General features: G+C 43.0%; 1 protein-coding gene and 1 long non-coding RNA gene across 2 annotated transcripts; one reads left to right on the forward strand and one right to left on the reverse strand.

Moving 5' to 3' along the window:
• The first annotated feature begins 663 nt into the window (after window positions 1-663).
• On the forward strand, window positions 664-22,785 carry CTNNB1 (catenin beta 1). The gene is made up of 16 exons (XM_005144780.3): window positions 664-930; window positions 14,272-14,332; window positions 14,830-15,057; window positions 15,191-15,444; window positions 15,532-15,770; window positions 15,862-16,063; window positions 16,390-16,534; window positions 17,012-17,115; window positions 17,199-17,537; window positions 17,789-17,947; window positions 18,884-19,003; window positions 19,155-19,305; window positions 19,397-19,518; window positions 20,697-20,757; window positions 21,511-21,731; window positions 22,010-22,785. Exons 2-15 carry the CDS (start codon window positions 14,320-14,322, stop codon window positions 21,717-21,719), a joined length of 2,346 nt encoding a protein of 781 aa, XP_005144837.1. The 5' UTR covers window positions 664-930; window positions 14,272-14,319; the 3' UTR covers window positions 21,720-21,731; window positions 22,010-22,785.
• A 1,342-nt stretch (window positions 22,786-24,127) lies between these two features.
• On the reverse strand, window positions 24,128-26,626 carry LOC117436478 (uncharacterized). The gene is made up of 2 exons (XR_004549850.1): window positions 26,537-26,626; window positions 24,128-24,445 (listed from the first exon to the last, which is right to left on the reverse strand). It is a non-coding gene; the product is annotated as an uncharacterized lncRNA (long non-coding RNA).
• Window positions 26,627-26,922: the final 296 nt, after the last annotated feature.

Genomic DNA, 26,922 nt, shown 5'->3' on the forward strand with positions numbered 1-26,922 from the left:
TGCATAACGAGATACTTTCTTTGGCAACTGCTTCCTGACAAATATTTACCACAGCGGAACGCGTTTCCGCCGACGTGAGCGGGGCCCACCGCCGCCTTCCGCGGGTTGCACCGGGCCGAGCCGGGCCCGGAGCCTCCCGGACTTGGCGTTTGAGAACACGGAGTTTCGCTATAGGTGGTGGTGGTGTGCTTTTTTCTTTTTAAATTAAAAAGAAAGAGTATTAAAAAGTATAGAATCCGCAGCAAAGAAACACCAAGTTAAAGGACTGGGGGGCAGGTCAGTTTCACGGTTGCCTTTCCCCCCCATACCCCCCACAACCTACAGCGGGACCCCGATGTTAACCCCTCAACTGCACCCCTTCCCCCGCCGCCTTTACCCCACCCTCAGACAACTTCGCTCCCGGCCGGGAACTCAGCTCGTTCTTCCCTACATCCGGAATACGGCACCTCCACGATCCTTCCCCCTCCCGCCCCTCACGCCGCCACCACAGCCTTCCCCCCCGCCTCACGGCCGCTTTCCCTCCGCCGCTGCTGCCGCTCTCTGTCTCCCTCCGCCCTGGGAGCCGGGCACTATTTCTCCTCCCCCTGCCCTGTGCGCTGGGTGCCTGTGGAATGCTGCGCGCTGGGCCCGGCCGCGGCGGCAGGATACAGCTGAGTCCGGCGATCACTATAAGAACCTCCTTGTGAGCGACGCCATTTTAAGCCTCTCACTCGGTTTGGCGGTGGGAGCAGTAGCGGCGCTCGGGTAAGGGGAACTAACACGGTCGCCACTTGGGAGGCAGCGACGGGGGCACTGCCGCAAGCAAAGAGCCGAGCGAGGAGGAGGAGAAGGCGGCGGCACAAGGAAGGAAACACGGACCGGACCGGGATCGCCCGGGCGGCACCAGAAGCCGGAGCCTGGGGAGACCCTGCGCTCTCGCCTCCCTGCAACGTTAGTGCTACTCTTTTCCATCGGGAACTTGAGGCGAGCCCCAGCCGGGTTCCCCCTTCCCTCAGCGGCCGCCGGTGCTCGGGAGCGGGCGCTACGTCCCGAGGCCGCTGTGGGGTGCAGGGTGTGCCCGGCGCTGAGGCGGGAAGGGCCGGGCAGGCGGTGGGAGGAAGGCGAGAGGGGGGAAGGAAAGGGAAGGAAAAGAGAGCTCTTGTTTGGGGAGGTCCGGACAGCTGCGTGGCTGAAGGAGGCGGCAGCTGCAGCTCCCGAGGTGTCTCTTGGGAAGCTCGTCCTGGGGCGAGGGGGCGGTTGCTGGGGGTCTTCAGAAGGCGAGGCGCTGCCCCTTGGGTCGTCGCAGCCGAGGCCGCGATTTCCGTTGTCGTTCCCTTCTTCCTTTATCCTTTTTTAAAAGGCTATGGGGAGGTACTGACTTGCTGGTGGGCTTCGGATTGCCGTTGGTGCTAGGAGAGGGGAAAGAGCGCAAGGGATGGGTTTGTTTGTACCGAATGCAATTAATCACGGTCACTGCAGTCAGTGGGAGATAACTAATCTGAAGCTTTGTGGGTTTTCGGTCTTAGTTGCATGCATATTTGCTGGAAAGGTTGTGCTGCTTCTGAGTGTCGTAGAAATGGAGCTCCCCGGAGCTGGGAGCAATCAAATTAAGTTTTAACACCCGCGTTACCAGAGTCTTGTAGCGAATGATTTGGGGTTTGGGTAGTGTGGGGACTCGCATGCTGCAAGGGGAAGCGACTGCTGCTTTCCCTAGCTGGCTGGAGGGACGACGGCGGTTCCAGCCTCCCAAAGCACGCTTCTGAGGCGTAAGAAGCAAGTTACTGTGACTTCCAGTAGCATATGGGCACTTGTACTCATCGTCCGTGGAACAGGGAGTTCCAGTTGTTTAGTTCTGGTGGGTTCCTCCCCCACGGAAAGCTTAATTGATCTCTTTTTTGTATGACTAGTTGTTCCGGGAACAGCGAGGTTGAAGTCTAGCAAAGCCTTAAATTCTTCCCTAGGTACAACTTGGTGTAGGACATCAGGCTGCTTTTTAAATCTCTTCCCAAAAAAGCGTTTAGTGACGGTAACCCCTTTTGGGAAGAAAGGACGGGCCGGGAAGGTACTATGGGCAACTTGTAGGACTTCAGGAATAGCAGTGTTGATCGTTGTAGTCAGCTACTTCTTGATCTCTTTCTCACGGAGTAGCCATTGTTCTGACACTCTGTATATTCCAGACATCTGTGGTCATCCCATCCCCCAAAGTATGCAAGTGGTGAATGGAAAGAGGCTGGGCTGGTATGCTGAGGTCGGTGGACGGAAATCAAGGAGGGGTTTTAGTAAAATGGGATCTTTATGTGCAGAGACTATAGTAATGGCAAAGCTGAGAAAACTACCTGAAAGAGTGTCGGGATTTTCTTAATATTAAGATGCCAGTGAGCAACTTAATTACAATTTTGCTTCTGAATGACAAAAAGGTATTACTGCAAGGCTTTAAAACAGCATAAAGGGCAAAACTTGCTGGTGTTTATTGGGCCAAGTTATAATGTGAATTTCAGTAGCTGACAGTCCAGGAACCAGGAACCTTGCACCATTTATTAAAAGGTGCTGACAGCTGCAGGTATGTGGCTACTGTGTTGATTGCCTAATGGCTGGTGCTGTTGAAAATGAGGCTACTTAAGTCTTCACGTGAGGCTTTAAGGCTCTCTCACTAAATTCAGCCATTCAGGCTGAAATCGTATCAAGTGTCTTGCCATTCTGGGCTTGTTCTAAAGTAATGTTGTATTTGCTTGGCTAATGGTTCAGATATTTTCTGTTTATAAGCTGATATGTGTGGGAATGTTCATGTTGGTTTGTATGGCTGAGTGTTTCAAAGAGTCTAGGAGAGAAATAAGTAAAAACATGTTGATGAGAAGAACAATGCAATGCACAATAGCTTCTAAAAGCAAGGATTTAATACAAAGTAAAGCTGGATTGGGAAAGGCAGTTAATTCAGATGTTCTGGTACAGCCTTAGTAAGCCCAGCCTCTTTTTTTCTTGCCAAAACAATAAATAGACTGGGTTACTTCCTTGATACATGGCTTACTATGAACACTAGTGTTTTGTTATAACTACATGGTGTGTTGGTAACTGGCTTATCAAATCTTGGCCATGAAACCTGGTTGCCTGTCAGACATATGGTTTCTTTGTGAAGCTGGTTTTGGTCTTCCTAGACTTAAAACCGAAAACTTGAGTTTAACTCTTCAGAACACAGCCCTTTAGAAATTTAATTCAGATAACAAGTTGTCTTCTATAGGTTTTCTAAACTACTCTTGCAGTATTTTGAGGGGTAGAAAAGGAAGTAGCAAGAATGGGGCAGGAAACATGACTATTGTGGACTTCAGTTTATGAAGTCTGAATGTGTGCTCTAAAACTCTTGGCTAAGGATGTTTCTGCAAAATATTGTCTAGTAGGCAGACTAGTGTGCAAATACAGCAGTAATCTAAATCACTTATGTTAATTCATAGTTAAAGCTGGTAAGGCAGGGGTTGTGGTAATCATGCAGTTGCTTGCAGCAAAACTTGTTCTGTGACTTTGGTAGACTGCATACTGTGGCAGGAAAATTGGGATGGACCTTACTTACCTGGAACATCACACTTGATGAAACCTGATAAGACTGTGAGAAACTCTGCAGGCAGCTGGGACTTGCTTTTGAGTCCTCACAGCACCACATTAACTTTGAAAAATGCTGTGAATTCCAGTATTGCTGACTTTCTGGTTAAGCATAGGAAGATTTGTTTTGGAGGTTTTTGGTGCTCTGCACCAACTGAATTGGTTAAACTTGTCAGCATAAGGTAGTTTGACAGCAGTTAACTTTCAATACCGGTTCTGCCACTTGACCCCAAAGTAAAATTTGCTGTAGGTCAGTGATAAGGCTTTAGTCAAGAGCATACTGTTTTAATATGCCAGTGTTGCATGGCCTGTTTTGCCTCTTCCAAGAATAAAGGAGCCAGACTTGGTTTTTTTTGCTCTGGCACATAATGTAAAGGAGAGAACTAATGGAAGTTTGGCATATCTGTCTGTATGGAACACCAAATCAATAAGGTGAGCAGATGAAACTTGTACCTCAGTCTGCCCTTATGAATCTGCTTACTCTGGTTTAATGTGAAAACAATTGTGACCCATGCCTTGGAAGTATGGGTGCAGATGTTGCTTTACAGCTTGAATTGCAGAAAAATTTTTTGTTAACATTCCAAATTGCTTGAGGAAACAATGTACACTGGCTGTATTAGTATTGCAGAAGTTACTTGCTGTGTTACTTAATACTAAGTAAACTCTGGAGCCTTGCTTAAGGAATAAATTAATTCCTTTAAAGTCTGAAAGAGCATAGTATTCGAGGTTGCTGCTTTTAACAAATATGAGCTAGGTGGATCTTACTGGAGTTCGCAAATTACTGGCGTGCACAGTGTGCACTGTAAGTATATTTGCTGGAACTAGCATTTCTAGGCTGACTTACTGTGCTAAATGGACTTGCATAAATCAGAAGTTTGCCAACTCTGCAGCAACTGTAGCGAGTAGTTCTGTATTGTCCTGGCAACAATTCAGGTGCCCTCCAGTGGCCAGAAATCTTAACATCCGAAAGGTGCTGATATATTTTGTTGTCTTGTCAGTTTGCCTTGATTAAAAGTTGAAAAAGCATGGTTTCAGACTTGATTAGCATGTTTGTTGCTTAAACAGTACTTTTTTGAATGTCAGTATGTCTTATGGTAGATACATAGTTATTCTGACAGACAAGCAAAGACAGTCACTTTCAGATTCATAAGAATTTCATTAGTGTCAGTGCAATTATGACTAATCACTCTGGTTTCTTAGACCATTGAGATTAATGTTTAAAGCCCCTGTACAGGGCTGCCGTTGTGGTTGCAGCCTAAGAAGAAACTAGGTTATGATATGATACTTCCTGGTTTGAAAAGGGAGGTTGTTTGCTAAATTGTTTCTATACTAGAGTGGAAATGAATAATTTCTGCATAGACAGGAGGGAAAGATGCTTCTGTAATACAGTAGCTGTCAACCTTGTTAGTGGTGTACACGATCATAAAAAATGACTGCAGAACCATTAAGTATATCTTTTTGACACTTACAAACTAAGTAGGCAGGAAGCTTGAGGGATGGCAGTGGTTTGTTGTTGAACTTTATTAATGTTAAATGAAATACAGTATAATGCTTAAATTCTCATAGGCTATCTGTAAATAGTTATGATGGCAGCTTTTTTTTTGTATGTGGCTAGGTAAGATTAAAGAATGATGCTTGATCCTGGCTACTGCCATCTTACTACAGACATCTTACTTGATAAAAGTAGGGGCACATGGATGAAAAGCTCCAAAATGGTGCAAGTTTTAGGTGAGTACTTCTGGCAAACTAAACCTTGAACAGAAAAAATAGTTCATAGCAAACTGAGAAAGGAGTAGGTATAGTGTAGATACCTAACTGTCGTGCAGATAAGATGTGGGAACTTGTTAAGCTGTGATTAGAAAACTGCTCTTAAAGTTTTGCCCAGCCATGGAATACTCAAACATAATGCTGCATGAAACCCTGATTGGAAATGCTTGCTGGTGACTAGAAGATCTCAAAGTAAATCCACTGCTGAACAGAAGTGACTTAGTAACTGTTTTGAGGTTACTTGCATTAGTTGGTGGTGCTTAGTCAAAAAACACATGAGTAATTGGGCTGATAATGTTGTTGTGAATTTAACACAAGTTCATAAACTCGAAACTGTCATACCAGTCCTTTAATATTGACCTGCAAGCTGCTGTCAAATGATTGATATGTACATTATGTGGAGAAGATTATTACTTTTGTTCTCAAGGTGGATGTGTAACCCTTGGTTAGCAGTTGAGGAAGTTCCTTACATCGCCTTAAATGTTCTCATCACTATCTCAGCAAAGAAGGATATGTAGGTATTTGGAGCCAATCTTGCCTACTAATAAAGTGATAGATTTTCCTAGTGTTGCAGTATGCTTACTAGTGAAAAGCTATCTTAAACCATTCCTTTCTCTGTCAGCTTAAGTATGGCTACTTATAGCTCTTAGAATCAACCAGAGACTTCTATAGGGGACAGATATTTAGTGCAGAAAGTGCAGCTGTCTTTGAAAAGATCACTTTGCTTTGCAGATGTTGTTAGAACCTGTTTGCCCATGATTTTGAATATAAAGAATTGTGTTGACCCGCCCCTTGCAGCTTCTGAATGCTTCTTTAGGTAAGGAGGAGAGTTAATTGGGTTGTGGATCTAAACACTAACTTCTCTGAAGTGACAAGATCCAGTGCTGTGATATTTCAGCTACTACAGTATAAGTATTCCTTTAAGAAGCAGAGAGTATGAGACTATGTGGAAAGGTGTTGTCTTTACATTGCAGAGTATGCCCAGCCACATGGCAGCCTTAGGCTCTGGCCAGCATCAAACAAAATTCTCTAGGGCACTGCTGATAGTTGTAAGACATCACAGTGGTAGGTAACTGCTACTGAGTAGTTTCTGACATCTTTGTCCTATCGATATTTGACTTCCTCTAAAGTGCATCAAAGGTATTAGAGCATCTTTACATGATATTGCCAGCTTAATTTTTGAGGAGGCTTTCTGGCAGGCTCTAAAGTTGGAAAGTTCATCTCTTAGAGTGATTGTGCAGATCAGTGCCCAGGTGAACTTAATTACTTTTAGTAACTTAAATTCTGTGCTTGTTCTGAATTCTCCAGGTTCTCATAATTTTCTGTATTAGTTATCTCAAGTATCTGTAGGCTGACCCTGGCTCTCAGACCAATGTTAACTGTTGCTTTATTGAAACTTCTAATGGGTTGTTTATAAAAGGGTACTTAAAGGTTAGAACCTGTCAAGACCCTGACTAATTGCATGAGCTGTTAGTGCAGAAATGTGGTGGGTTTCTGTGACACTCAGTGCCAGCAGCTTGAAAGCTCCCCAGGTCTGTTTCCAATACATTTTGTCACCTGAACTTTTGGCCAGTGACTGTTGCTCTTCAGTGATTAAAACTATTGAAGTGTTCTGGGTGGCATTTTGTACTTGGGGTGAGCAACACAAAACGTGGAACTTACTGCACTTACAGTATGGTTTCAGCCACACTTGAAATTTGGCGTTATCACAATTATCATGTGGCAAGATGGCTAGGAAGTGTGATCTTTACTAGCCTGCTGCCCCTTTTGGGAGGGAGGGGAGGGTTAAAACAGTGAGCGTCCTGTAGTATCAGATCACTCTGTGTTCCAGTCCTAAAGGAAGTGAAGTGTGGTAAAATGTAGGCTTGCAGCCGAGTTCTTAAGTCCTTGTGGCCCTGCTCCTTCCCCTCTGCCATGTGTGTAGTTTTCTGACTTTGTAACCACAGTCTTCACTAGATGTTTTTTGAGGCATAAATCCTCTTTTAGTACAGCTAACCCAGTGTTTAAGTGTAGTCAAGACTACCAGATGTCTGCAGTTCAGTTCCATTAAGGCAGTTGTAATCAACTTAAAGAAGTCTAGCAAGAACAGAAGTATCTGCATGCTGTTTGCTTTGGGTAATAAGCGTGTGAATAGAAACTCTACTCTGTGCTCTTAATTGGTCTTAGATTGCCAAGATGACAGAAAATAGACAAGCATAAGGGTTTATATTTTGTGATGTGGCATCAAATCAACTCTTACAAAACTAATAAAAGCTAATGTAGGGAAGCTCTTCTGCCTTTACGCTGTGGAAAGGAATTTTTAGATAACTTCCAGGGCAGAAGCCAAAGGCAGAAAAGGCAGAGCTATCGATGAAACGGCAAACTGGGATGTGTGAAGGAAAAAAGAAATTAAGTGGAACTGAAGCAGCAAAAAATCAGTGGCTGAAAGCAGAGGTAACTTGTCATGAGCATTGAGGGATCTCTGTGTGTGCTGTCAAATCCTCCCCTTCTGCTTTAATTCTATGGATTATTTGAGCTAGTTTGTTGCCTCTTTCAGCACATATTAAAGATACTTAAAGCTTGGAAGTTGCAGCCTGTTAAGGTCACTAAAGCTGATACTGTTCGGGTTTCTTGATTTCCTAATATTTTATAGGACAAACAGACCTTAGACTTTCAGGTCTTGTTCTTTAAAATACCTTAATTTGAGACTTATTCTGGGCTCCAGGTCAAGTTTACTGTGATGTGATTAGCTGAACCTAAAAGTATTGCTGTTTGCAAGGCATCTTATAACTTCTACAGGCATCAATAGAATGCATTGCCTTGGATAAATTTGAGCTGGGTGGATTACATATGATACTGAGTTTATCACTGCAGTGAAGTATTCCTGCTTGGTGGTTGGAGGGAATAATGTGAAACAAATGTTGCCTGAGGAAATAACCAGAGCAGTTTTGTCACTAGTTGAAGTTTAGGAATGAGCTTGTTCTGTTGCAGTTTAGGGTCATTAAGCTGGTTTCCAGTATATACATGTGCTGTGGCATGATAGGTTCAGGTTATTGGTAGCTCTTAGTTTTCAATAGAACTACTGGAATAGCTGAGGTTGCTACATCCTGGCACAACACTTAAATGTAGTAATGCTGCTGTCTCTTGTAGTGGTGTTTCTTCTAAGGTGGGTGGTAGTGAAGGCAATAGGTATTCTATCATGTAACCCAAAAGAAGATAGAAATGTTTTGGAGTTATGAAAACGCATGATGTTTTTATCTTTTAGAGTTGGCTGTATTGTTAGATTTGTTTCCTTTTCATGTTAACAACTGCATAAGTTACTTCCATTTACTTAGGATGCCTTCAGATGGCCTGTGATAAGGTATCTTTACCCAGTATTAAGTATCAACTTGCTGAAAGCAGAAGGAAGCCTGACTTTAATGAGAAATGTAAAGTTATATTCTGATTCCTGGTGTAGATAAGGTAAACATTAAATTTACTGCTAAAATGTGCTTATTTACAGCCTTAAACCATTATTTGAGAGCCAGTTCTCAACAAGTTTCAGAGTAGTTTTTGTCCACCCAGGTTCTTAAACTGTTGGTGTGAGGAGGTATTTAAAAAGCTGAATTAATCCAGAAATCACTACTGGTGACTACTTTCACAATAATCAAGGCCCTGTAATGTTGCATATAGCTTTAATTTCAAAATAACCTCCACTCACTACATACAGCTATTCCTTTCAGAGTGGACAAAATGAGGCCTGCAAATACTGCTACTTTAGACAGAATATGGGAATGCTGATCAATATTTGCGATATGGAATGTATTAAAGCAGAACTCTTGTATTTAAACTTGTGTACAAGATGAAATACTTTCTAAATGGAGGTTTTCAGATTGAAGCTCAAGCATGTTATTTACTTCTACTTTGAAATTAAGTATCTGTGCAGGGAATCTCCATAGAAAAATCATCAACCCTAACTGTCATTCCTACAGCAAGCTTCCTTCCTTAAAACACACAATCCCAAAACTGTACTTTCAGGATTTTTTTGCCAATCCTGCAGAAGCATCTGATATATTAAAGGCCTCTAAAAGTACCTATACCCCTTCTCAACAAAAGCCAGATAAAAATCCTCAAAGTTAAGTTTTGTTTGGGCTCTCTGGGAGGGTGTGGGAGAAGAGGACTTTATTAAGGAATAATAAGTTTACAGTAGATTTCTGGTGTTTAAAAGTTTCCTAAATTGAGACGTACAATGTGAAGGACAGTCCTTTTTAACTTCTGAGGTTATCTTTCTCTTCTTAATTCAAAATTAGAAATGTCCAAGTTAGAAACTGACTGCAAGTACCATGGATCATTACTTCCCACAGATGCCATCCCTGTTTTCATCTGTGACTAGACAATCTATAAACCAGTTCTTACAGGTCACCTGTAACTTCTCCCTCCTTCACTCCCTCTCGCATCTTAGTTGCTGTGTGTTCTTCAGCTAGACTGACTTTTCACTTTCTGCTAATCAGTTTAGTACTCTTCCTAATGAATAATCAAGTGATTATTTCATTTGGGTCATGTCTTCATAAGGCAAAGCAGAAGGTTTGTTGCACAAATGCTTATAGCATGATACATATAGGTAGATTAGACCAAAAAATGCTTAAAAGAGACAGGACAGTCACTCATGCCTGAAAGAGCTTATATACCATGAAAGTGTCTTTGTTGCTATTACAAGTGTCTTACTTAAATGATTCCCTCCCCCCCAGCTTCCTTTTCTAGAAAACAGATTAATAACTTCCAGGATAAGATCAAAGGACTTTTTAAAATCCTCAAATGTATTTCCCACATCCTTCACTTGAAAACTAAGGTTAATGAGGAAACTTCTGCTACATTAAGTTCTTACATACCTGTTCTTGGGTCATGGGAGCAAGTGCTGTAGTTATCTGGTGTTATTAATTTTGGAACTGGTGTTTCCTGTAAAGCAGATAGTTGTGCAGCATCATTGGCAGGCAGCTGCCTGAAACAAGACCACTTATAAAATTAGACCTAAAGAATGCTTTCAGTAACACCTTGGTAATAGTTGAAGTAGCTTTGGAATACTTGGGAGAAAAATTTTTCCAGTACATGTTTTTCACTTGTATGTAGCTGATGTTTTTAACTGCTGTAACTGTCACAAGAAGATGAAAATCTGCTTTTTCTATGTAGAAAAATGGTTAATTTATGGATGCAGTTGCTTGGCCTGTCCTAGGTGAGATGTATCAAAACATGGTCAGTACACATACACACTTCAAATAGAAACAGTGATTGGATCAGATTATCAGCCTTGATTTCCCATACAAGGTTTAGTAACATGCTGTGCTCAGGCAGAAGATTTCTGGAAGACTTTCAGGCTTCAAGTTTGACTTGCTTTATAAAGAGGAGGGGATCTGCTTATCGAATCAGTCAGGTAATCTGGGTCAATCTTAATGAAGATAACTCTTCAGATTTGAGAAATGTTACAGGCTTACTGACTTCCTTGGCATGTGCCTAACTTCTCCAAACTCACAAGTTGATACCCAGTTTTTATTCATTATCAAAATACTCCTCTTTCTGTACTTTGAAAATCAAGAAATTTGCGTTGTCTTCTGTTATAATTTGAAACTTGGCTCATAGGCCTGCTAAGGTTTCCTGCAATTTACATGCAAGGTTGGGACTGATGGTATACAATGCACTGTAGTGCAGTGTCTTGCATTTCACTTCATAGGTGAAATTTAGTATGTATAATAGGCAATATATATTATATATATATTTAGTATATATTTATATATATATAAACCCTCAGCCCTCATTTAACACAGAGCTGATCATGCATGCTCGTGGGTAGTGTCATGGAGGATGTTTTAAGAAGTTAATAGTTCCATAACTCCTGGCAGTACATCAGTATGAACTTCTGTATAACATGACATTTATTAAAATTCAGACTTCACTTCAGAGTACCAGATAGTCTTTAAAAATAATGGGGCTTACAGAAGCTTGCTGTCATGCTAAAGTATACCATGTCCTTTTATCTGTTCCTGATGCTTAGAGCTGTATCACTGACCTTGACGATGGAATGTCACCAGTCATGTGTACTCCAATAAATTTGAACATGGACTTGATTTAAATGAGCTGGTATATGCTCATGGCTGAAGACACAAGCTTAATTACCCTAGCAAGGCTTTTCCTGTTGTTTCCACTGCTCCACCACCTCACACCCATCCTGCATGTACTGATCCAGTTTCTGTTGGGCAAATGAATAGTGCAAGCATTTGTACCTAGTGTGGGGTTGTTGCTTTCTTTGTGAGTGTTAACTTTGTCAGTGACACACAGGAAAATAAAGTCAGCAGTTTTCCTGGACACAGTTCACCCCTTTGTAAAATGAGAAAGAAAATATGGGAGAATGTTCAGTTACATGAACCCTAAAACCAGATTGTACCCCTTTTTGCTGGCCACTTTTGGTATACAGTTAGTTTGAACTCTTAAACCTACTAAATAAAAAGATGCTAGCTGGAATTGCTGGGGGTGTTTATGGGTGTATGAAATGCAGATAAGGATGTTAAAAACTTTCAGGTGCAGCCAGCAGGCTTATCTAATGTCACCATTTCAAAGACTGAGCATCTGACTGATAATGCAGTTCTGAACACTGAATCAGTATTTGTCATTGCCATTTTGTAGATGTTCCTCAGCTTTGGTTTGGAACAGTGTAGCAGTTCAGTAGCTAGTCTGCTCTGCTGGATTGTATCTAATGGTACAGCTACTCTTCTGATCTCTTCAGGCTTCTGAAATTGAAACAGCCATTTCAAGAGTGCAGTTGCTGTAAGCCAGCTGCATTCGTTTGTGCAGAATTCAACAGTGGAAGGAAATTCTGAATGTTGTTCTCAAGCTCTGTGTTGCATATTTGAATCTGAAGTGATAGTAAATATCTCGAAGCATGGTCAATGCTCCTGACTGGTTCATCTGCCAGTATGCTAACTTCAGGACTAGTTTGGTGATAATTTTTTATTAACAGCATGGTGATAGGAGGAGACAGGAAAGGTTACAATAAAGACAGATCTTTGTGGTAAGCATGTTGCAAATTGCATATTGCATCTGGATCTTGCCCAGTTTTCTAGCGGATATGTTGCATGTGACTTGCAGTGAGGACTACAGGAAGTTAAGATACAAATTCTAGTGCTATTCCACTGCTTTCTGTTTGGAAGGTGTTAGTGGGGCTGACAAAGTAATGCATAAGACCTGCAGGGAGCTATCAAGCTTTTGTATTGGCATTTCTTCCACCTTAGGTACTCAGAAGAATTTTTGTATTAATGGTGAACTGACAGCATGACTTGGTTTCTCCTTCCCAGTACCAGTGCTGCTCAAAAATGTTGGAGGAATCTGTGTTCAAGGGACTGGGGAAAAAAATGGTTGTATTGTCAGTGCATCCTTAGGGCAAATTATGAGTTAGCTAGTCTCTTCCAAGCTGTGGAGTAGGACTGGTTTAGGGACTTGAGCACAGAAGGGTACTTCCTGTATGTTGTTATCTTTTAAATCAGCTCAGTGCTGCTTACCTGCTGCAGATGCAGATCTATTGTCCATTTATAGAGAGACAAGGAAGGGCTGCTGCCAAAAGTTGTGGGAGTGCAGAGTCAGGACAAACAACACTGGCATTTGTGCAGCAGAATATGAGATGAGGAGCTGCTGGAGTATCCTGTAGCTGGCTCAGGGACAATGAAATAGAAGCTTGCCTCAGAGTTGCCTAACCTATTCAGTGAGAATTGAAACTACAGGCCTGTCTTCTGTTTAATTCTGGTTTTCTAAAAGGTACTCCTGAAGGAAAGTGGGAAATCTGTCTTCACACAAATAGTGTCAAATGGACTTTGTTCTCCTGACACACAGTACTGCAAACCGGTCCTTTAAAGAGATTAGTGGCTTGCCTTTACTTCATTGTCTAGGAATGTTTTGATCAGCACAGCTCTAACACCTAAGGGCACATTGAAAGCTGATTGCTGGAAGAGATGGTTTTGCTCACTGCACTAGTTGCCACTACAAATGTTTCTGCTTGGCTAGCTCCCAGAATAGGCTGTCACCAGCTCTGTGTCTGTGTTGAAAACAGTGTTGGACTGGGGTAAGGGGGGGAGAAAATGAAATAAAAGTGACAAATTTGAGTGACCTGTTGCAAAGCTGTAGCCTCCAATTTCTCTTTCTGGGTTAGTGAAGACATGGCTACAGATACATAGTACAAATACTTCTTTACTGTTTGATATCAAATGGAGTTGCATACTGAAGATTTTGATCCTGTTTCAGCCTCCTGCCCCAAATTATCTTGGCTTTCTGTGCAAAAAACCCCAACCAACCAAGTTTAGTGACTTCATGTGTACACCTAAAAGAGAGCATTTGTTTACAAGACTGGTTCAATTTTCAGTTGAACTTCAAGGAAGACTTTTGTATAGAAAGAAACTTGTTGTGGTACAGCAATGAGGTAAAGGAAGAGGTACAATTATAACTCTTTAGGTAGTCTTTGTACCTCTGAAATAATACCAGCTTGTCTTAAATGATCACTTCAGCTTTCCGCATGGAAATCCATGTTGTAGCTCTGTATCAAACAGTTTTTCTAGTATTTTAAGAACAGTTGTCTTTGAGGGAAATGACATTTAGCCCTTGTCTTTGCAGCATGTCCAAGCTGTGGAATTTAATGTTTGGACTTCATGCAAGGATAGAGGAGTAAAAAATGGCTCTATCATGATCAGTCTTCAGTTCTTTTTTTCTTAAAAGATGAATTTATCTTACATGCAGTCTGCCAGAAAAAGTCTGTGTGAAACATTTCATTCTTTTGCATCTCTGTCTGTGGGGGTTTGCTAATTAGCACTGTAGTAATGAAATGGCAAGATAGGTGAAGTCTTACAGGTGAAGAGTTTGCAGTTCTGGTGTTCTAATAGGAAATTCTGTCTTACTAGCTCTGATTAGTGTTTAATAAGTTCTAACCTTGCTCTTTTTCAGGGTCTCTGAAAGGTAGCAGGAAAGAGTTCTGGGAGCACAACAAGGAACATGGCAACCCAAGGTATATAATGCATTACAATTTCTATTATTAGGATCTAGCAGTTTGAATAAAGACCCTTGAATAAAAGGTCTCCTTACTCCCCTTCTTAAACTTTTTTAAAGCCACTTGGATTGAATAATGTCTGTTCTACTGCAGTAATTAATACCTTACACAGGAAATCAAACCTGCAAATAAGTTTGTTGCCCATAAGCTTTTTGGGTCCCTTAAGTACACTCAAGTATATAATCATAGTATGTGGAAAAGGGGAACTTTAAGCAGTAGACTTAAGACTGTTGCAGTAACAGTGATTGCTCTGCCTGTTAGTTGGGTTTACAGGCATATGTATTGATTTGATACAGAATCTCAGTTAAAAACTGCTGTCTCAACTTGCAGAGCTTCCTCTGTTGGGTTGTAGTTGTTTATGGGAGTTTATTTTTCATTGAAAGTCTGTGTCATCTCTGGAAACATTGCTGAAGTAATTACACTAAGCTTAATGGTTCAACAATGATTTCCTATAGCTGACTTGATGGAGTTGGATATGGCAATGGAGCCAGACAGAAAAGCAGCAGTCAGTCATTGGCAGCAACAGTCATATCTGGACTCTGGTATCCATTCCGGTGCTACAACAACTGCTCCTTCCTTGAGTGGCAAGGGAAATCCTGAAGAGGAAGATGTGGACACAACACAAGTGCTGTACGAGTGGGAGCAAGGATTCTCTCAGTCCTTTACCCAGGAGCAAGTTGCTGGTAAGGCCTTTTTCTCTTACACTGGTTTGTCTAGACACACAGCTTAAAAATACAGAAAAACTGAATTACTACCAGTCTAGAAGATGAGCTCTTTATTCTGAGTTTGAGGTAATGACTTACCTTGGTTTTTCAGATATTGATGGCCAGTATGCAATGACTAGAGCTCAGAGAGTTCGTGCAGCTATGTTCCCTGAAACACTGGATGAAGGAATGCAAATCCCATCCACGCAGTTTGATGCTGCCCATCCAACTAATGTACAACGCCTGGCTGAGCCATCCCAGATGTTAAAACATGCTGTTGTTAATTTGATAAACTACCAAGATGATGCTGAACTTGCAACTCGTGCGATCCCAGAACTGACCAAACTGTTGAATGATGAGGACCAGGTAAGCATTTTCTTTGCCTCAGTGTAGCTTGCTTTTGGAGCTTCTTCAGTGCCTGTAAAACTAAGTTTCCTTCAAATATTTCTGCAGGTGGTGGTGAACAAGGCTGCAGTTATGGTTCATCAGCTATCCAAAAAGGAAGCGTCTCGCCATGCTATTATGAGGTCTCCTCAAATGGTATCTGCTATCGTACGTACCATGCAAAACACAAACGATGTGGAAACAGCTCGTTGTACTGCAGGTACACTACACAACCTCTCACATCATCGTGAAGGCTTGTTGGCAATCTTCAAGTCAGGAGGCATCCCTGCTTTGGTTAAAATGCTTGGGTATGTGGACTGCTAGTACTATGGTATGTGTGGTTTTCAGTTGGTACTGGTAGGCGCAGGTATTCACAAGGGTTTTTTTTTCCCTCTCTAGGTCCCCAGTAGACTCGGTGCTGTTTTATGCTATTACAACCCTTCACAATCTCCTGTTGCATCAGGAAGGAGCCAAAATGGCTGTTCGTCTGGCTGGTGGGCTGCAGAAAATGGTTGCCTTGCTCAACAAGACAAATGTCAAGTTCTTGGCCATCACAACAGACTGCCTTCAGATCTTAGCATATGGCAATCAAGAAAGTAAGGTGAGTGCCTCTGCTACTGAAGCACTTCTGAAGCTTGCTGTGAATGGCCCAACAATTCCTGTGTATTGACCTCCTTATTCTGAACATTCAGCCACACTGGGCTTTTGCCAGTCAGTCCCAAACTTGCAAGGAGTGAAGGATACAGGAATTGCTTTGGAGAAATGCAGTCATGCTTATAGCGAGACTGCAAAACTTACAGAGCACACAAGCAGATGGGAAGGTTTTGCACCCATCTGTAGCCTCCAGTGGTTGTAAGCCAGTGACAATTACTACCTGCTGATGTGCACAGGAAGTGACAGATAAATGTCATTTTTGCTGTCTTTCAGCTGATTATTCTGGCAAGTGGTGGACCTCAGGCTCTAGTAAACATAATGAGGACCTATACTTATGAGAAGCTATTGTGGACCACTAGTAGGGTGCTGAAAGTGTTGTCAGTTTGCTCCAGCAACAAACCTGCTATTGTTGAGGCTGGTAAGTACCTTGTAACCACGGTAACTTCAAGAGCTATACAGTACTTCAGGACTGGTATATTACATATAAGGACAGAAGCTGCTAGCATCAAAAATTGAACTTGGATCGTTCCTTTAGTCCATAACTAGTTTTGGAGGCCTTTAGTGTCTGGAAGTATAAAAAGCAGTCTATTTTAAGTAAGTCTGCTGTATTTTTAGCTGGGTGCTGAGCATTGTCAGAATGGTCTCCTTAGAATATGTGTATGTTTAACAGGCCCAATGTCACACTCTTGACATAAATCTTAGTTTTTTTTCTTTTTCTATGGGATGAAGGGTTAGGGCATAGCTGTATTATGATACTAATGCTGAGAAAGATCCAGAAGCTTGAGAGATATGAACTTAGACTTCAACAGAGAGAAGGATCTGAGTGCTCACAAGATGAGGATCTGAGTATGGTGTTAAAGCTGAGTAATGCTGTCAAATCTGTACCATATTCTAGGTGGGATGCAAGCTCTGGGACTCCACCTCACAGACCCAAGCCAGCGCCTTGTCCAGAACTGTCTCTGGACTCTGAGAAATCTGTCAGATGCTGCAACAAAGCAGGTACATGGCTTTCTTCTCAGAGATCAAAAGCCAATGTAGCAGAAGAGGAGAGAGACTAAAGTTTGCTTCCTTCTGTTTTGCAGGAGGGCATGGAAGGCCTTCTAGGAACTCTTGTTCAGCTTTTAGGATCAGATGATATTAATGTCGTGACTTGTGCTGCTGGCATCCTTTCTAACCTTACGTGCAACAATTACAAGAACAAGATGATGGTTTGCCAGGTTGGTGGCATTGAGGCTCTTGTGCGCACAGTTCTTCGGGCTGGAGACAGGGAAGACATCACGGAACCTGCTATTTGTGCGCTCCGCCACCTCACCAGCAGACATCAAGAAGCTGAGATGGCTCAAAACGCAGTGCGTCTCCATTACGGGCTCCCAGTGGTGGTTAAACTGTTGCACCCACCGTCACACTGGCCTTTGATCAAGGTAAATGATGGTTAACAGCTTCCAGCCCTGAAAACTGGTGCTTTTTAAAATGTAATTTTAACTGTGTGAAGTACTTTGTTTCCAAGGTGTTGGGGAATGTAATTTGTCTGATGGGAAAGTGGCTTCAGTTGAGTTACTTTGTATTATCTCCTGGGGATTTCAGTGTTTGGAGTCGAGATGAATAAAAGAAATTGCTAACAGCAAGCACGCTCACCACACTTTCATTCCCCATCTCCTTTCTTAATCTGCAGGCTACTGTTGGTCTGATCCGCAATCTGGCACTCTGTCCTGCAAACCATGCCCCGCTGCGTGAACAGGGTGCTATTCCAAGGCTAGTTCAGCTGCTGGTTAGAGCACATCAAGATACCCAGCGACGTACTTCTATGGGTGGAACACAACAGCAGTTTGTGGTAAGTGCCCACCACTAGCTGAAGTTACATGTAATACTGCATTTAAAACTTCATTTGTCAGTGTGCCTCAGCTATGTATTGTTTAGTCTAAACAGCTGTTATATTTGCTGTTTAATGTTGGTCTCCTGGTGTGCTGATAATTCTCTCTGGGCAGACCTGAAGTTTTTGTTAAACAAGAATGCCAAAACCTTGATTCTTATTTCACTAAGAACCCCCTTGAGTGTTTAATTCTGAATGCTATAGATCCCAGGAACACTGGATTTGCCTACTCTGGCAAAGCAAGTAGTTCTCTACTAGGAAGCCAGAACTGCCTCATCATACATTCTCAGAAGTATGGGTTTAAGAATGTTATCACAGCTTATTGTGTATTTTCAAGGGTGCTTATTGCTGTAAAAGTACTGAGAAGTTGTACAGGTTCCATACTTCTTCCCTGTTTAGGTACCAGGTCAGTGCAGCAAGATCAGTCTTGATTTTATTCCCTGCCTGCATTAAACCCATTAATAAAAGGGAAATTGGCTTAGAATGGGCAAATGGAAGCAGGAGTGTAGTTAATACTTGCAGAGGCAGGAAGGGGCCTCTTTGTTACTGATAACTACTACTTCAAAACTGCTCAGCTAATCCATCTTGGGGAAGAAGAGCCAGTGTTGTCAGATGTGAAGGTCACAGTGAACTCAAGTAAAATTGAGAACACCAGGAGGAGTTCCACTGAGATGCTTCACTTACTGAATTTAATGGGTAAACTGGGCCAGCTCCTAGCAGGGGTGTTAAGTTTGAAGGCCAGCAGTAGATAGTGGATATAAGCCCTGTTGGAGAAAGGGGATATGCGCATGGGACAAGTTTGGTTTGTTGGCAGGCTGATCAGCTTTTTGATGGTCATTTTAGAAGATCATATGCAGTATCTCAACTTCAAATAATGCCTTTTCTTTTCCTGATTAGGAGGGTGTGCGTATGGAAGAAATTGTTGAGGGCTGCACCGGAGCCCTGCATATTCTTGCACGTGATGTTCATAACCGAATCGTAATCAGGGGTCTAAATACCATTCCACTATTTGTGCAGGTAAGAGCAAGCTCAAGATAATGCTATTGTATATGCTAGGAGAATGACTAATACAGCTCTTGTGTTTCCTTGGGAGAACTGCTAAATCGGTTGTGCTGAAGTGCTCATTTCAAATAGAATTGCTAAAGAAACCCTTGTGTTCTGGTTGCAGTTGTTGTACTCTCCCATTGAGAATATCCAGAGAGTAGCTGCCGGTGTACTCTGTGAACTGGCTCAAGACAAGGAAGCAGCTGAAGCAATCGAAGCAGAAGGTGCAACTGCCCCTTTAACAGAACTGCTTCATTCTAGGAATGAGGGTGTTGGTAAGTGAACTTAAAAGACAGATTTCAAACCTGTGTTAGAACAGTTGCTAGAGGAGTTGACCTCTACTAAAATCACTCTTCCGTTCGATAGCGACATATGCAGCTGCAGTGCTGTTCAGAATGTCCGAGGACAAACCACAAGACTATAAGAAGAGACTTTCAGTTGAATTGACAAGCTCTCTGTTCAGGACTGAGCCAATGGCTTGGAATGAGGTGAGTTGTGTTTTCTGTATTAATGGTTCCTTAGGGAGACTTTACTTCCAAGTCCTCCCTCCTTCCAGTAGTGACGTGTAGATGCCATCAGTGGTACAGGCCCAGCTTTACATTTGGCTGTACCTTTGTTACTTTTGTGTTCAGATTCAGTGAACCTGTGGCAAGCAGCCTTAGAGCTGCTTCTTCCCTTGCAGACAGGAGGAGTCCATTCTTTACTGCTGCTAAAGTAATTCTCATTATGTTTGTGTGCCAGGTTGTACACAAGAACTTTGTACATTTCTCTACTGTTCATCAGAACCTAGTGAATTTTGAATGCAAAGATGGAGGCAGGAGTAATATGAGGGAAGCATAAAGATAAAACGTATCCTGGGAAAGCTGGTTTCAAGCAAACAGTGTTGGAGCAGTAATCATGGTGTGGGGATGCAATTTGTGTCTTTTCTTATAATTGAGCTTTCAGAATGGAGTATGTTTGCAGGCTGATTATCACACATTGCTTTTCTTTAGCTTTAAGGGCTGCACTGTGACTTGATACTGAAAACAAACATTATGGATGAGGTAGAGGGAAGGTTTTGCTAAGTCTCTGTCTCATTCCCAGGTTGTCAAGATTCAGGAGCCTAGCATGTCTTAGCTTGTCTGTATTTACTAAATTAAGGACAGGAGCCCTTGATTTTTAGTATTTCAGTGCTTATTATTCTGTTTTCCTAAAATCTGTATTTGCCATGGCAATGTGAAAAAGGGGAAAAAGCTAAAATGGATTATCTCTTGGAGTTATGCAGCTGCAGTGCAGACAGGCACTTTTGTAATTGGGCAAACTGGGAGAGGTTCTTTCAGCACTCTTAAAAGGTCTCTTGCTGGCTGTGGAATCTCTATAAACAGCTGACTTGCAGGAGCTTACAGGTGTACCTGAGGAGGTATGTTCCTAGACCTGCCTCATCTATTCCCAAATGGAACCCTCCTTCCAGTGATGAAGGGATTTCTATATCTAAATCTGGCTGTTAAACTAGATGAGGATGCTTAGATAAAAGCATATCATGTTCACAAAAGTACCTTGCTCACTGCAGAAGAGCTGCTAAGGAGGGATCTGGGGCAAACTCCAGAACTTCCTAAACTCACAATCACTAGTTATGGCCCAAAGACCACATGTTAAAACTCTTGTGTAACTTTTTGTGTGCATCTAGACGGCAGATCTTGGACTAGATATTGGTGCCCAGGGAGAACCTCTTGGATACCGCCCAGATGGTATGTCTCTTGTGTTCCTCTTGACTGAACTTAAGCTGAAGTCAAATCATAAGTTTTAAAGGAGAACTGCAAATAAGTGAAGAGTGAATTACTCTTCAGTAAGGTACTGCAAACTGACAGGCTGATGGGGAACTGCCAGTTCAAATAACCAGTTCCTGCAGCACCACTGGCAGTACAGAAATGGGAGCCATGTGCACATGCAAAACTAGTGTCTCTTGCCTGAGTCCTGTGGGAGCATCTCCCGTTGAGCTCTGTTGTTTCCAGAAATCCTTTATGTTCTTTACAAATGGATGTGACACTACCAATAGTGCAGTTTTTCTTTAAAACAAAAAAGTGGTATTGAATGCATTAGTCTGTGAGTGTCTATAGACTTGAACGCAAGCCTATCCCTAAGGATTCTAAGCTATTTTTGACTAGCCTTTCAGAAGCAAGTCTACAGTCTTGGAGCCTGGTTTTGCTGCAGTATTGTTGAATTGTAGTATTGTTGATTGTGCAGACTAATGGCTTGGCTGGAAACCTGCTCGTGCTTCTGACTGCAGTGTGCTTTGTCTGCAGGATCTTACGGGAAGGCTGTTTCGAACAATGGAATAGCCACTAAGGGCAGGCAACAGATTGTGTTGAACTTGGCTGAACTAGAGAAAGAATTAGATGGCTACAACAATCTTCTCACACACTGATACTTGCAGCTTCCGATGCATCTAACATCTGTTAACATTATGCTTTTTTTCCCTCTGCCACCTTTAACTTTCTTAGATCCTAGCTACCGTTCTTTCCACTCGGGCGGATACGGTCAGGATGCCTTGGGTATGGACCCTATGATGGAACATGAAATGGGTGGCCACCACCCTGGTGCTGACTACCCAGTTGATGGTCTGCCAGATCTTGGCCATGCCCAGGACCTTATGGATGGGCTGCCTCCAGGTGACAGTAATCAGTTGGCCTGGTTCGATACTGACCTGTAAATCATCCTTTAGGTAAGAAGCTCCAACCTTGAATTTCAAAACCAAACCAGAAAGAGACAAACCAATGACTGGACTGAGGCCTTGGTTGGCAGGGAGGGATTGGCTCATTTGGGTCCCACTGTGCTATGGTAGTGAATAAACGCAACCAGAACACTCCAGACTGACTTCTGCTGTCAAGTGTGGAAGTAATTAACTGTTAATGTCTTGTGCACTGGCTTCATGCAGTCTTACTGTGCTTAAAGCAGTTCTTGGCTCAGGAGCACTGACCCCTGTGTTTTTTCTCTTCACAGCTGTATCATCTGAATGAACTTGCATTGATTGGCCTGTAGAGTTGCTGAGAGGGCTCGAGGGGTGGGCTAGTATCTCAGAAAGTGCCTGACACACTAACCAAGCTGAGTTTCCTATGGGAACAGTTGAAGTAAACTTTTTGTTCTGGTCCTTTTTGGTCGAGGAGTAATAATACAAATGGATTTTGGGAGTGATTCAAGAACTGAAGAATGCACAAGAATGAATTGCAAGATGGAATTTATCAAACCCTAGCCTTGCTTGTTAAAAATCTATTATTTTTTTTAAATCTCTGTAATGGTACTGACCTTGCTTGCTTTGGAAGTAGCCTTTCTTTTTGCAGTAATTGTTGTTAGGTTTTTTTAAAGTCTCTCGTAGTATTAAGTTATAGTGAATATGCTACAGCAGTTTCTAATTTTTAAGGATTGAGTAAAGGTGTAGAACACTAATTCATAATCGCTCTAACTGTATTCTGAATAAAGTGTAACATTGTGTAGCCTTTTTGTATAAAAACAAACTAGACAAATAGAAATGGTCCAATTAGTTTCCTTTTTAATATGCTTAAAATAAGCAGGTGGATCTATTTCATGTTTTTGATCAAAAACTTTATCTGGGATATGTCTGGGTAGGGGCCAGTAAGAACTGTTTATTTGGAACCTTGTATTGGACAGTTTACCAGTTGCCTTTTATCCCAAAGTTATTGTAGCCTGCTGTGATACAGATGCTTCATGAGAAAAATGCAGTTATAAAATGGTTCAAATTAAAGTAAACTTTTAATTCACTCTGTGTCAAATTATTTCACATCATAGAGTATATTTATGTGGTCACAAGTTTCCTGACAACCATCCTGGAACTGCACAACAAATACCATTTAGAGCCTTGGGGCCTGGTGCCCCTTTGCTTGACCAGTTCCCTCAGCCAGATGCAAGGCAGCTCCCTTTGTGCCTGGCCCACCAGCTCCACACTAGGGCTTCAGAGGGTGAGAACACTGTTTACTTGGCTCTTTTCAGAGCTGCACTGCCACTAGGATCAAATTAAGAGCCTTCACTTACCATCAGTAACTTAAACCCATTTTCAGGGGTCCTTGCCTGTGTGTAACTGATTTCTCTTGTTGCAGCAGGGAATATGGTTCTTAAACCCCTAATTCACCACTGCACATCTGCACAGTGCAGCTGGCACTGGCCTCTGCTGTGAGCAGGAGCTCCCAAGCTGTTCTTCAGAGCAGCAGTTTGCTGGGGGAAGGTCAGAGGGGCTCTTGGCTGTAGTTAGGATCTCAGGCTGCTGAGAGCTGGACAAAGCTACACAGTGGCCTGTCCTCTCTTGCACAGCCAAGGCCCTGCAGCTGCAGAGGGACAAGTCTCACCCAGTTAGCTTGGTTGGCCACACTCACACTAGAAAACCATTACTGTAAAACACTTCACCAAGTAATAGGCACCACTTTGCTTTTCCCAGTTTCTAGTAAGTCCAGCTCTAAACCCAGCTCTTCAGCTATTTAAAGTAATACAGCAAACAGTTCCTGTCAAACAGACATAGTGAAAACAAGGGGCAATGCTCTGTAAGGCACCTGTGTTGGGGAGGTGTGGCAGGAACATGGAGGTGCTGCTTGGAAAATGGAATGTTAAGGAAGAAGGGGATGGTAGAACCAGTTTTAGCCATGCTCTGCTTGCTCAGGGCACATTCTTAGCACTCTGGCACTGCTCACTCTCAAGGACCTTTCAGAGTGACAGCTTTTGCTGTCAGGCTCATCCTCACCTATTTCCAAGCCAGAGTTCCAATCAGGAGCATTGGCAGCCAAGGATAGATAACATTCCACCAGTGCAGCTTAAGCTGCACAGTGCCAGGCAGTGGAGAGGACACAAGTCTCCCAATAAAACCCCATGCTAGTGGGTGAAAACCTGATCAAAATCACACCACATAATCCATGCCCACATCCTCTGTGTGATGCAGGGGCTGGTTCTGGTTCTGTGAGGGGATGAATAGTACATCCTGATACAAAGGTGTTGCCTAATGCCAGTCACAGGCGTGCAGTGACCCCTTGAGCTGACAGCCGAGGCAGTCACCTGGTCCACAAGACAAAAGGAGCATTTCCAACAGCAGCTTAAAGCAGTGAAACACTTCATGTCTGTATTGTGAAACCACGTATTTAATTAACACTTGAAACCGGCTGTCAAATACTTGTGCTACATCACATAACACCAACAAAGTAAAGCAGTAACCAAGAATTCATCTATACAATGGTTTAAAGAACAACCTGCACACAGTCACACCTGAGCTTGCTGTGTTAGTTGGGGCTGCTCTGCTCACCTGGGGGTGTTCCTGCAGGACTGAGGTGCTCAGCATCACACACAACTTGTGTGTTTCAGGCAGTCTTGATACTCCCATGTCCCACCAGCCTCAGAATTTCAAATGCCAAGGAAGCCACAGCAACATCAGCGTGAGAGCTGGGAATTAAAACCAGTAACTCCCATTAGACATCCTTGGGGGGAAACCTTTCTGCTCAAATCCCATACTTTATGCTGGACAATTCCTACTGACCATCAACTGCTCTCTGAACCCTTTCTGTTAAGCACTAACTCCCAACCATGGGTTCTACCCTGTAGTAAACGTGGTGTAAAGATGAATTTCAGTTCAAACACACAGTGACTGCCACCTCACCCGCTCTGCTCTGCACAAAGACATCATTTATCATGACCCCATGAATGTGCACACAGATGCTTCCAGCTGGACAGAAAGATGTGTTTTCACACACACACAGCTCTGCAGGTCTGAGATTGAAGGTGGGGCCCTTTGCTTCCTCACCAAAGTTTTCATTATTATATGTATTTCACCTCATTTTCCCATCTGGAAACACGTGTTTTTCTGGCCTTGGAACAGAGGCTCTCACACATCACTGCTCCCCATTCTAGGCTACCATCCCTCACCTTTAGCTTACAAAGGCCGATATTAGATCAGCCTGCAACTTCCTTGGTTGCTGCTAATGACAAGTACCTACCACCACTCCATGCTTTGGGGAATGCAGAGCTAGCCAGGAAATCCAAATGCTCACTCCATGCTATGTAAGCTGCTCTTAATGAGCAGCAATTGAAACCAGGAAACGTGGTTATCTGAAACAAATTCACCCTGGCAACTGCTTTCACTGAGCAATAAATGGCTACGATCCCATGTTTCAGTGTGGGTTCGATTCCACTAAAGCACCCTGTGCCAGTGCCTCAGCACCCTCACAGGGAAGAGCTCCTGCCTTAGATCTAACCTGAACTTCCCCTGTTTCAGTCTGAACCCATCACCCCTTGTCCTATCACTGCAGTCTGTGATGAACAGTATCAAACAATTGTCACTGGCATCAGCTAGAATTCAGTCTACTGGGCATCCTGTGTCAAGTAAGTGTGAGTGCTGTTTATCTGGGGCCCTGCAGTATGTGGTTTCCTGTTTCTGTATAGGTAACAGACAATGAGAAGAAGCCAGGAAAGCAGAGGCAGAGAAATGCTAAAAACCAGTGAAACCCTAAAGTAGAACACCCTGTGTTTCCTCACTGTCACCTTCACTGGTGTTGCTGGTGCCTCCCTTGGGGAGAGCTGACATTTGATTTCAGTCAGATAACTGAATGTGTCACACAAACCCCCATGAGTCAGCAGCTGAGCATGTGAGAGGGATGCAGACTGTTCCCAACAGGTCAGTCTTCAGTGTGCATCTTCTTACACTCCCCATATCCCAGCATTTCCTTTCCACATCTGCCCGCATCCCTGCTCCCTTCCCATACAGGGTACACCCTGACGTAATGTGGAGGAGCCAATTTTCCCACACAACTGACCCATATAAAGCCTGCCTTTGGGAGCACAAAGAGCACTGAAAAGTTGATCTCAGTGTTTCCAAACCTGATCCATAGACTACAATTTCTTGGGGAATTTTAAGCTCAACCAGGAGTAAAACAGAATCATGGAATCAACCAGGTTGGAAAAGACCTTTAAACCCATCCAGTCCAACCATTGCCCCAGCACTAACCAGTGCCACCACTAACCCATGGCACTGAGGGCATGCAGCCTAACAGCCTGCAGCAGGAGTCTAATACTTGTTTTGAGGAGCAGAGAACAGTAAAATCCATTCATCCACATGTCCAAGGGGGATTGGATGAGGGAAAGCCTATGGGGGATGAGCTGAGGTTCAGCCACCTTGCTGGGAATAGCACCTCTGTTCTTGCACTCCCTCAGTCTGGTGCCTTCCTGGGGAAGCCACAGGTATCCTTGAACACAAGCGAGTCTGTTCATCCACTGCACAGTTGAAAGCAATCAGCACCAAACACAATGACCTTAAAACAGGGCACAAACAGCACATTGTGCTTGTAGCCCACTCCACCACTGCCCAGTGTCCGGCCACAGAGACCAGGTATTTGGAATAAGATTATACATCCAAGAAATAAGGTTAAACCATGGCCAGAGACAGGAACCTGAGCAGCTCAGAAGGCGATTACAGGAGAAGACCATTGCAGACAAAGCACTCTCAGCCCTGGAAACTCCTCCAAGCCTGAGGGAACTCACCTGGCAGTGTGGGCCAGGCTCTGCAGGGTCTGGAGAAGAGCATCCCCATCATTCTTGAGGCTCTCTGAGCACTTCTCGTTTGAAGTTATCTGGAACGAAAAGAAAGAAGTGTTATCAAAGGCTCAGCAAGAAATTCCTCTCTGTCGTGTTTGCTGTGGGATAGGGGAGAGGGAAGCAAGTTGTAGCATTTATTACAGCTGCAAATGGAATGTGACATTAAAGAGACCCAAGAGAAAGTCCCTTTTACTGAGCAGGCCTGACTTGTAGGCACAGACCATCAAAAACACCTTGGCTTCATTAACAAGATTCACTCTTGTTCAGAGTCCCTGTATGTGTGTGAATTCACACATCACGGTCTGCCAGCCCTGATTTCATCTCTCGCACCA

The sequence above is a fragment of the Melopsittacus undulatus genome, chromosome 1 (genome assembly GCF_012275295.1).
Source record: "Melopsittacus undulatus isolate bMelUnd1 chromosome 1, bMelUnd1.mat.Z, whole genome shotgun sequence".
Classification (NCBI taxonomy): domain Eukaryota; kingdom Metazoa; phylum Chordata; class Aves; order Psittaciformes; family Psittaculidae; genus Melopsittacus; species Melopsittacus undulatus.

Excerpts from the sequence above, each read along its gene's own strand:
- CTNNB1 (XM_005144780.3), top strand. Across the intron at positions 19,306-19,396 it reads TTCTAGGAATGAGGGTGTTG|CGACATATGCAGCTGCAGTG; the intron begins GTAAGTGAACTT and ends TCCGTTCGATAG. Across the intron at positions 20,758-21,510 it reads TCTTGGATACCGCCCAGATG|ATCCTAGCTACCGTTCTTTC; the intron begins GTATGTCTCTTG and ends TAACTTTCTTAG.